Below are 11236 nucleotides of genomic sequence, written 5' to 3' on the forward strand. Positions count from 1 at the left end.
CCGGCAGACGCCGCTAATATTGAACGACACGACAAAGAGTGCGTGCGAGACAGACAAAAAATCAGTCTGAGCGTGACGTCGGGCGCTGCGTAGCCACTGCAAATTGATTTGTTCTTATTGGCTATAAAAATGATCTGATCTGATCCAGATTCAGCAATCTGATAGATATGGTTGTTATCTATGATTCTGCGTTTTTAGTTTTGTCGAATGTGCAATATTGAGGATGCAACAGATTTTCGTCCTTTGTGGGGGCGGCAGGGGGTGAGGCGAAATTCTGAGATATACGTTTTATAGTGACATCTAACAGAAGTGCGGATACCAAATTTATTTACTCTAGCCTTAATAGTCTCTGATATTTGTGGATGCCCCAGATTTTCGTCCTTTGCGGGGGCGGAAGGGGGTGTGGCGAAATTTGGACACGAAACGGTCAAGGTCCGATATCACAGGAGTGTGGATACCAAATTTGGTTGCTCTGGCTCTTATAGGTTCTGAGATCCTTGAACTCATATTTTGCAATTGGCAAAACCGACCATGAAACCTGTGTGTTAGAGAGAGACAGAGCGAGAAAGAATGAAATTGTTTTCTTGATTCTGGCTATAATAATTATACGATCTGGTTGAGATCTTACATTCTAAGACATATAGTCATCCTCTACGATTCTGCGTTTTTGGTTTTATCGTATCTTTAAAAATGTGGATGCCACAGGTTTTCGTCCTTTGTGGGGGCGGATGTGGGCGGGGCGAAGTTTTGAAATATTTTTGTAGCAGTGACATATCACAGAAGTCTGGATCCAAAACATCGTTGCTCTAGCTCTTATAGTCTTTGAGCACTATGCGCTCAAGGGGACGGACAGACGGACGGACGGACAGACGGACGGACGGACAGACGGACAGACGGACAGACAGACATGGCTCAATCGACTCGGCTATTGATGCTGATCAATAATATATATACTTTATGGGGTCGGAAACGATTCCTTCTGGACGTTACACACATCCACTTTTACCACAAATCTAATATACCCCAATAATCATTTTGAGTATCGGGTATAAAAAAAAAAAAAAATATTAGTATTTATTTTTGCCATTTTGGGGCTCAAATCGGCTCCATTTCAATGAAGAGCGAGGGGTGGGGGTGGGGGGGAGGCTTCACCGATTTGCATTCCTCAAGTAATTAGTAAATTGTGATGACTGCCATGGGCATTTCATTTGGCGATTATTTGCATCTCAACTAATTAGCGGACAAAAAAAAAGGAGAATAGTACAATATTTGTGTGAAATTCTCGGAACAGGATGTAAATAAACACTTGCGTGGGGGAGGGGGGGGGGGGTGGGTCAGATAATGATGATCTTTCGGCACCCATGAATCCTCCCCCGCCCGGCAAACTAATCAAGGATGGACTGCAGCAGCCCATGGCCAGAGCTGTTCGGGGCAATCAAGTGAGAAAATTTAAATTACATGACCATGGATCCACGGATCGCATGGATCGCATGGATCGCATGCAGTGACCCGCATTTAAAGGTTCATAACTTCCAAGTCAATTACGCCTGCTGCGTTCTCTGGAGTCCAGATGCCTGGGATGTGAATTAGAGAAATTGCACGCTCAAGTGGAAGAGAGGACCGGACCGGACCTCAGGTCTGGCCTGGACTGACTGACATAACTCACGAGTGCCAGACGCACAGAAACAGATACAGATACAGATACATACAGTGTTGCAGCCTCCGCATAAACCGCTGTTCGGTTGCAGGTGAACTAGACATGCAGGGGCATCCTCGAGAGCCACTCCACAAATAAAGGGACTACTGTGGGAATCGTACCGATCGTACCGACCAGAACAGAACAGAAAAGAACCAGCATCAGCGAATTAATTTGTGACGCGCGCGCTCCACACACAGAGCTCCTCCAATCTCCATCCACATCTCGAGGCCAGTTCCCGATCCTCCGCCTGGAGGCAATTTGGAGGTAGCCCAACTCGTGACTGCACCGCGACACAGTGTCTGGATCTCTGCGCCCAAAAGCCTTCCCTCCAACGCACACAGCGAGCACGTTTCAGGGGCTTTCGAACCCCCGTGCTCGTCGTCATCGTCGTGTGGCAAGTGGCTGCTTGACTGCTGTTGCAGCTTGTGCTGCAGTCGCGTCTCCAGCTTCTTCTTTTGGGGGCATCTTGGCGGCTTTGGCGCTGGTGTCAAACGTTTTGTAATCTGTCACGTCGCATCGTTTTAATATTTCTGCGTTCATGGCCCGGCTACGGGGAAATGCACTCGGTTGCGTGTAAAAATAGGCGTAACCCTTTGGTATTTATGGTCTGGTATTAGTAGATGGTCTGACCGACCAGACCGCGACGCGACGCAGAGTGGTCTAGAGTGGAGTACGAGTCTCCAGGAGGGCGCTCCCTGGCTGCTTTGTTTGGTTTTCAGCAGCCAAGAGCCGCCTTGGGGCCTTGGCAGCAGGTTCAAGTGCTTCTTACCCAAAAACTAACTACATTCGAGGCTCCAGCTCTCCAGCTCCACTCTCTTATTATCTAAATCATTATTAGTTTGACCTTCAGCCCCGGGGTTGAGTTTTCTTATCTTATTAATTATTTGCTCTTTATTGTAACTGGGGGGGGGGGGGGGACTACTGTGCGTCTGACTCATCAGAGGGGTTTTCGGAGCGGATTAGCGGGTCCCAGGGTGTATCCCTGGGAAAGACGGATCACACTTCGCTTGAGCGTTCCTCCGTTATATATAAGTATTTCATTTAATATATAATTATCCACTCCACTAATTACCACTGTTTTAAAGACCTCCCGGGCACTGACCTACTAAAGAACCGATTCCAAAGCTTCCCACAGGCCCGACTCGTCCTCGCCTGGGCCTTCGGCACGCATATCAGCGCGTAATTTGCTAACCCTACTCAAGACCCATAACTGGGGCCAGTCATGCGGATGCGGCAAATACAGTAGTTAGCCATTGCAGAGCCTGACAACCGTTAATCAGGCACCACAAATCAGCAAGAGACAGGAGAAAGAGGAAGATGGGAATGGGTCAGGCTCTGCCTCTGATTGGAGGCTGTCTATTTATGGTTGTGAGCTCCAAAATGGCGCCACTTGTGCCCAAGACATAGGTGCAGCTACCCGTGACTTTTCCATTGTCTCTGCGCGAAAATATTGACACTGTCTACCGCACTTTGGGCTGGGAATCCAGTGGAGAGTCGAAGGGAAAGGGAACCGGCAATTTACATTTGCATATGCGTGAGAATGATTAAGATAAATACCAGCACCTGCTCTACCCCGCCCCCACCCCCCCGTTTACCCATGGGGATCTGTGAGTGGGTGGCGGCGAGTGTTAATTGCCCCAGACTCAATCAGGTGGAATGGAATATTTATGAGCTTGGGCTGGGGCTTAGACTGGGGATTGAGCCGATTAGACAAAGTCTGGTATCTGGTATCTAATTGAATCTAAAACTGCGTGTGAGTGTAAAAGCGGAAACTATCAAGACTGGCTTCAGATTCCACGATTATCGTAGATATTCTAATTGCCCCCTTCCCACAGTATCCTTGCTTTGTCACTGCCACCCCCCATCACTATCCTTAAACTCCCCTCATCAACAGCTATCCCATTTCTATGTCTTACAGATCATGCCCGACTCTACTGCTGTTCCTGATCCCTCAGGGCGATGTGATCGCCAGTGTAGGTCTGTCCCATATCATAGGCAAGCTGAACGATCACCTGCGGATCTCCACAAACATTTTGTACTGCAACGAACACCAAAAACTGATCAATTACGAGTCCGAATGCCTTCGCACAGCGGGGATCACCAGAATGATCTACACCTCGGCGGCGGCCGTCAACTCTTCTCGTCTGCAGCGTCATATAGGAGACGGTAGCCAGCTCTTTGTTGTGATCAGCACTGAGCCGCCATACGATCTATTGCGCACACTGGATCTCCGCTTCCAGAATGCCGACTTTCTCATCGTCATCGACAGGCAAATCGATCGGGAATGTGGCTGGCCTACGTGCAACATGCCTTTGAGCTGGGCTACGTCCGCCTTTTGCTTCACACCACCCCGAATGGCGGCGTCTATGGGAAAACGCTGTTTCCCAAAGTTCGGATAGACCCCACTACTGTGGAGCAGAACCTGCAGCACAGGGCCTCCATGCGGGACCTGCACGGCTACCCGGTCCGAGTGGCGGCCTATAAGAACGTGCCGCGCAGCTTCATGTACGTGAACTCTTGGGGCAGGATGATCTACGCGGGCTTTTACATGCGGTTCGTGCGCGCCTTTCTGGACTCGAGGAATGCCACCTTCGTTCAGACCCCAAGCGATTCGCCCGGGAACTGTACCCTTGCCCTCAGGAACGAGACGGTGGACCTTTGCGCAGACTCTCTGGCGGCCAATCCGGAGATGTTCAGCCTCACGTATGGCTTCAGAATCGCCTATGCCAATGTGATGGTGGCCCACGCAAAGCCGTTGCTTTCGTACCGCTGTTTGGAGGCTCCGTTCCAGATCAGTGTCTGGCTGTGCCTGGTGACCTATGTCATCCTGATCGTCGGCTTCCTGAGCTGCATCCACTGGCAGCAGCACCGACGGTGGGACTTCAGCAAGTATCTCTTGGGGGTGTTCAGTTCGCTGCTCTTCAGCGGCTTCAGTCTGCGATCGATTCGGGGACGCGAGCGCTACATACTCTTTGGAGTGATCTTCATGACCGGCTTTGTGTACTCCACCATGTACCTGGGACTGCTGAAGAGCATGCTTATCTCGGAGGTGTTCGAGCCACAGATCAACACCTTCGAGCAGCTGGTGGCGAGCAACACCTGCTGGTGGACCCCTACGATCGAATTCTGTTCGCAAAGTACAACATGCCGGAGGTGCTGTGGTCCGTCGTTCAGACGGTGACATTTGAGACGTTGCTTTACCATCGAAACCGCTTCGACCAGAGCTACGCCTACGTGCTTCGTCGGATACCCGTCAACTTTGCATTCCTGTTCACCGACATTCCCATGCGCAAGAGGTGGTTCCTCAAGGAGCACCTCAGCACTGCCTGGTACCATGCCTTTGAGAGCGGACTTACGCGGAAACTGTCCGAGGATGCCAACAACGAGGCGATGAGCGTGGCACACCTGCATTACCTCATAACGGAGCACTTGGAGGCGAAGCCGCTGGACCTCGATTATTTCGTCATGCCCGCCATCGCCCTAGCCCTCGGCCTGGCATTCATCAGTTTTGTCATCGAGTTGACGGCCTGGCGCATGTGCCGCTCCCGACCGCAAGTCTAAATGCAGATGATGAAGATGCTGCAAGATGCTGCTCCTTTAATTTTGTTTGATGTTTGTTGTGGCATGTTTCAGCACATTCTTGTTGGCTAGAAGTAAAGCACAGAGTAGTAATTACTGTTTTAATCGTTGAAAATAAACCAATAAACTCAGAGGCTACCCCTTAAGTGCCCTCCTCAATCGATGAATGAACTTTACATTGATTTCCTTTTATTTTTAGCCCCTTCTGGCAGCAAAGCATCGCAGGTGTCTTTTGCCGTCGAAGGTTTATTCTGAAGGACTATCTTGCACTTGCAGCCAGGTGTGGGCGTGGCCTCTTGATCTTTCTGCTTCTCAGCGTTCCAGACTGTCGCCTGGAACTGCCAGAGCTCTCAGCCATCATTTCAGAGCTCAATTGGGGACTGCAGTGCAGAACCAATATAATCTACTTGGAGCACACGCAACCCAACGATCTGTACGACGCGATCAGAAGCACTGTCCCCAGCATTCTTCTCAGCGGCAGCGCCAACCGAGCGGCAGGCCCTGCTCGCGGGATTGTGGAGCCAGGGCTATCGAAATGTCCTGGTGTACAACGGAACGGCCATGGAGAAAGGTACCCTGTACACCAGCGAGGACTTTCCACAGCAGCGACTCGGCAGGCCGAACGTGAGCCACTATCTATGGGTTGGTGCGCGTGGCCCTGTACAATAATCCGCCCCGGAGTCTGGTCTACCCAGAACACGGAGTATATGACGGCTATGCGTTAATGCTGCTGCGTCAGTTCCTGGCCCATCGCAGGGTCACGTTTGTGCCGGTGCTCACACCCCACTACCGGGTTTACTCGGCCAACGATTGCCTGAAGCTGCTGCATCTCCAGCAGGTGGATATATGCGGGGATCTACTGGCGTACAGCAATATTTCGAGCTTCACGGCCAGCTACACGTATCTGTACGGCTACATTCTGATACCAAACTCGCCGCCCAGGTCCAAGGTCATCTACACTGTGGCCCCCTACAGCCCCACCATGTGGATGACTGTGGCCGCCTACTTGGTGCTGCTCCCCAGCGTCGGGAGCCTCGTGTACTGGCTTCAACGGGGAACCATTCGCTACGGGAAGTTCGTCCTGGACGCCCTGAAGAGTCTGCTCTTCTCGGGCTTCCAGCTGGGCGAGTTCAGGGGCCTGGTGGGGGTCGTCCTGTACCTCACGCTCGTCTTTACCGGCTTCATCTGCTCCAACTTCTACCTGGCCGCCTTGGGCAGCATCCTGGCCACGGGTCTGTACGAGCCGCAGATCAACACTTTCGAGGAGCTGGTCCAGCAGAACATCACCTTCATCATCGGAGACTACGACAAGACCGTGCTGCAGACCTACGACTTCCCCGACATCCTTTGGAACATCACGCGCGTGGTGCCCTACGACTTTATTACGCGGCATCGGGCCGTCTTCGACACAGATTACGCGTATCTGGCCCACAGCGACCGCATAGTGCTGTTCAACTTCCAGCAGCAGTTCATGAAGAAGTTCCCCATGCGCCGCCAGTGGCTGCTGAAGCAGAAGCTCGGCGAGACGCTGCTCAACTGCTTCAATAGTGGACTCCTGGAGAAGCTGGCCCACGACACCAACAGGGAGACGATCCGCATCGGCTACCTCGGTCTCATCAGATCCGAGGAGTACCGTGCCCAGCCACTGGCCTTGGACTTCTTCTCCATGCCCTTCTACATGATGTTCACGGGACTGGGCCTTGGCTTCGTCTCTCTGGTGGGGGAGCTCTTGGTCCACCTCCTTGCCAGGGGGAAAAAAGCGTCCCCTCAGGTGTGAAGGTAAGCTCCTGGATTGATTGTACGAACCGAGGAGGGTATCTGATTCCGACTTGGATTTTATTTTCAGTTCTTCTTTGGCTTACCCCTCCCCGCAAAGGCATAAAACTACCCCGCTGACTGCCGCTTCAAAATAAATAGCACTCGAGATATTTCCAAAACATTTGCCAGCCAAGTCGCCAGCAATTTTCCCGAGCGCCTGCAGGCATGCAACACGAATGATAACACACACACACAAGAGGCAGGGTGGGATGTGGCTGCTGACTTGCACAAATATTTGCCGAAAAAGGAAGAAAGATGTCGCTGGGACCGGACTGCAGATGTCTGGGGCAGCGTGGGTGAGTTTCTCACCCTCTCAAACCATTTGGCATTCCCTTCCCCCACTTTAAAGTTCGTTGACACTCGCCTCGTTTTCGGTTGGCACATTTTTCCTGTGCCGCTGTGGCGCCATTAAGTATCCAGCAGAAATGTGGCGACAATAAAGTTTATGCTCCCTGCGCCATAGCCAAAAAAACGAAAGAAACCCAGTATAACAAGATGGGATAGAAGGGGATAAATTGATGGCCATGCCAGGGACTGGAGTGCATTTTACGTGGGCAGCTGCAGATAAACCCAGAGATGGCCATCATCATCAGCAATTGTACATGAATGTCCATGTCCCAGTCCATGTACTCCACCCACCAGCGACACACATTTCACACGACGCACCAAAAACCCGTTCTGGAAGGAGCTCTCGGCTTAATGATGGGGCGGAGCTCCTGGGTCATGTGCGTGCCTCGCATCCGTATCTAAAGGGCCACGATAAACTCTCTCCCTTCATTCGCTTTAATTGCTGCGATTCGTGGGTTTTCATCGCGACTCAAATCGATTTCATCTGCAGATCCCTGCCCGACTCCGATCCCAATCGACTTTAAAGTAAACATTTGTTTTATCTGGGGGCGGCTTTTAATTAAGATTGCGTTCGCCGATAAATGGCAAGTGTTGCATGGGTTCCCACATCCCCGTACCCGTACCCGTCCGAGGAATTGCATTTCGATTGAGGGTGGGTTGGGCTTAATCGAACCGCATTTCAACATATCGATTTTTATGCCCCGTCTGCCATAAGATTTATCCCCTGCACCGTTTCATTGAACTCATTAATTGTTCCATTCCATTCCGGGCTGACAATATTCAGATTTTGGACCTCCATTTCAATCCGTTTGCACGGCTATCATCCAGACAGCCAGACCCCGACACAGACAAAAGGCTCGCCGACAACAATTGAGTCCTCAGTGTCCCCCCAGTGGCTGCATGCGCAGTGATATTCCTGGCCACTGGTACACCTATTGTTTGTCACTGGCTAATTGAAATGGCCGGATGATTGCGATTCAGGAGGCAGGGCAGGGGCAGGGCAGGCCACAGCCAGCCACAGTTAAACACTATTATTTAAATCAATGCCCGCGCCACTCTCGGACCTCTCATATGAGATGGCAATTTATGAGCCGTGCCTAATTGTCTGCTCCGGACTTCAAAGTGGAGTTAGCACCGAGTCGGCGGCCTGCCTTGGAATGCAATTATCGCGCTCCAAGTTATGCTAAGATAAATGGGCACCCGCTCTCAGCCAGTGGAAATTGGCCCCGTCGTCCCCCCGAAGAGGCCATATACTAAATATAAAACTAGGGGGAACGTTGTGAGTTGCTGCGGAGACCGCAACTCTACGGTTATACCCGATACTAAGTCAGTATGGCTCTCCTCCGGCAGACGCCGCTAATATTAAACGACACGACAAAGAGTGCGTGCGAGAGAGACAGAAAATCAGTCTGATCGTGACGTCGGGCGCTGCGTAGCCAGTGCAAATTGATTTGTTTCTTTTGGCTATAAAAATGATCTGATCTGATCCAGATTCAGCAATCTGATAGATATGGTCATTATCTATGATTCTGCGCTTTTAGTTTTCTCGAATCTGCAATATTGTGGATGCAACAGATTTTCGTCCTTTGTGGGGGCAAAAGGGGGTGGGGCGAAATTTTGAGATATACGTTTTATAGTGACATCTTAAAGGAGTGTGTGTACCAAAGTTGGTTACTCTAGCCTTAATAGTCTCTGAGATTTGTGGATGCCTCAGATTTTCGTCCTTTGCGGGGGCGGAAGGGGGTGTGGCGAAATTTTGACACAAAATGGTCAAGGTCCGATATCACAAGAGTGTGGATACCAAATTTGGTTGCTCTGGCTTTTATAGGTTCTGAGATCCTTGAACTCATATTTTGCATTTGGCAAAACCGACCATGAAACCTGTGTGTTAGAGAGAGACAGAGCGAGAAAGAATGAAATTGTTTTCTTGATTCTGGCTATAATAATTATACGATCTGGTTCAGATTTTGCACTCTAGAAGATATAGTCATCTTCTACGCTTCTGCGTTTTTAGTTTTCTCGTATCGTCGAAATTGTGGATGCACCAGATTTTCGCCCTTTGTGGGGGCGGAAGTGGGCGGGGCAAAGTTTTGAAATATTTTTGTAGCAGTGACATATCACAGAAGTCTGGATCCAAAACATCGTTACTCTCGCTCTTATAGTCTTTGAGCACTAGGCGCTGAAGGGGACGGACAGACAGACGGACGGACGGACGGACGGACGGACGGACGGACAGACGGACAGACGGACAGACGGACAGACGGACGGACGGACAGACGGACATACAGACATGGCTCAATCGACTCGGCTATTGATGCTGATCAAGAATATACATACTTTATGGGGTCGGAAACGATTCCTTCTGGACGTTACACACATCCACTTTACCACAAATCTAATATACCCCAATACTCATTTTGAGTATCGGGTATAACGAGCGGGAACGTTGTGAGTTGCTGCGGACACCGCAACTCTACATTTATACCCGATACTTAGTCAGTATGGCTCTTCTCCGGCAGACGCCGCTAATATTAAACGACACGACAAAGAGTGCGTGCGAGAGAGACAGAAAATCAGTCTGAGCGTGACGTCGGGCGCTGCGTAGCCACTGAAAATTGATTTCTTGCTTTTGGCTATAAAAATGATCTGATCTGATCCAGATTCAGCAATCTGATAGATATGGTCATTATCTATGATTCTGCGTTTTTAGTTTTCTCGAATGTGCAATATTGTGGATGCAACAGATTTTCGTTTTTTGTGGGGGCGGAAGGGGGTGGGGCGAAATTCTGAGATATACGTTTTATAGTGAGATCTAACAGAAGTGCGGATACCAAATTTGGTTACTCTAGCCTTAATAGTCTCTGAGATTTGTGGATGCCCCAGATTTTCGTCCTTTGCGGGGGCGGAAGGGGGTGTGGCGAAATTTGGACACGAAACGGTCAAGGTCCGATATCACAGGGGTGTGGATACCAAATGTGGTTGCTCTAGCTCTTATGGGTTCTGAGATCCTTGAACTCATATTTTGCAATTGGCAAAACCGACCATGAAACCTGTGTGTTAGAGAGAGACAGAGCGAGAAAGAATGAAATTGTTTTCTTGATTCTGGCTATAATAATTATACGATCTGGTTGAGATTTTACACTCTAGAACACATAGTCATCCAATACGAATCTGCGTTTTTGGTTTTATCGTATCTTTAAAAATGTGGATGCCACAGATTTTCGTCTTTTGTGGGGGCGGAAGTGGGCGGGGCGAAGTTTTGAAATATTTTTGTAGCAGTGACATATCACAGAAGTCTGGATCCAAAACATCGTTGCTATAGCTCTTATAGTCTTTGAGCACTAGGCGCTGAAGGGGACGGACGGACGGACGGACGGACGGACGGACAGACGGACAGACAGACAGGGCTCAATCGACTCGGCTATTGATGCTGATCAAGAATATATATACTTTATGGGGTCGGAAACGATTCCTTCTGGACGTTACACACATCCACTTTTACCACAAATCTAATATACCCCAATACTCATTTTGAGTATCGGGTATAAAAAAAGCACAGCTAAAATATATGGAAGGAACTGACAATTGGCAATTTTTGGTTGATTTTGCAATTTATGCCAGCCAAGGGAGGATGGGCTGGGGCGTCGGCATGACCAAAAGACCCATATACCGAGCAAGGGGCATGGACCTGGACCCCCAAGGGAGCTGCAGAGCCATTCAGAACCGAGGTAGTTGAGAGCTAATGCTGCGATTAGGAGTAAACTACTACGAACTGTTTCCAAAGACCGATAT

At 49.9% G+C, this 11236-nt stretch overlaps 1 protein-coding gene and 1 pseudogene across 1 annotated transcript; both read left to right on the plus strand.

The window, feature by feature from the left end:
- Window positions 1-3530: 3530 nt before the first annotated feature.
- On the plus strand, window positions 3531-5441 carry LOC117185864 (annotated as a pseudogene).
- Window positions 5442-6002: 561 nt separating this feature from the next.
- Window positions 6003-7055, plus strand: LOC117193849. The gene has a single exon (XM_033398549.1). The coding sequence runs from the start codon at window positions 6003-6005 to the stop codon at window positions 7053-7055; it is 1053 nt and encodes a 350-aa protein (XP_033254440.1).
- Window positions 7056-11236: the final 4181 nt, after the last annotated feature.

The sequence above is a fragment of the Drosophila miranda genome (genome assembly GCF_003369915.1).
Source record: "Drosophila miranda strain MSH22 chromosome Y unlocalized genomic scaffold, D.miranda_PacBio2.1 Contig_Y2_pilon, whole genome shotgun sequence".
Lineage (NCBI taxonomy): Eukaryota > Metazoa > Arthropoda > Insecta > Diptera > Drosophilidae > Drosophila > Drosophila miranda.

Excerpts from the sequence above, each read along its gene's own strand:
- LOC117193849 (XM_033398549.1), top strand. The coding sequence starts at position 6,003 with ATGCTGCTGCGTCAGTTCCTGGCCCATCGCAGGGTCACGTTTGTGCCG.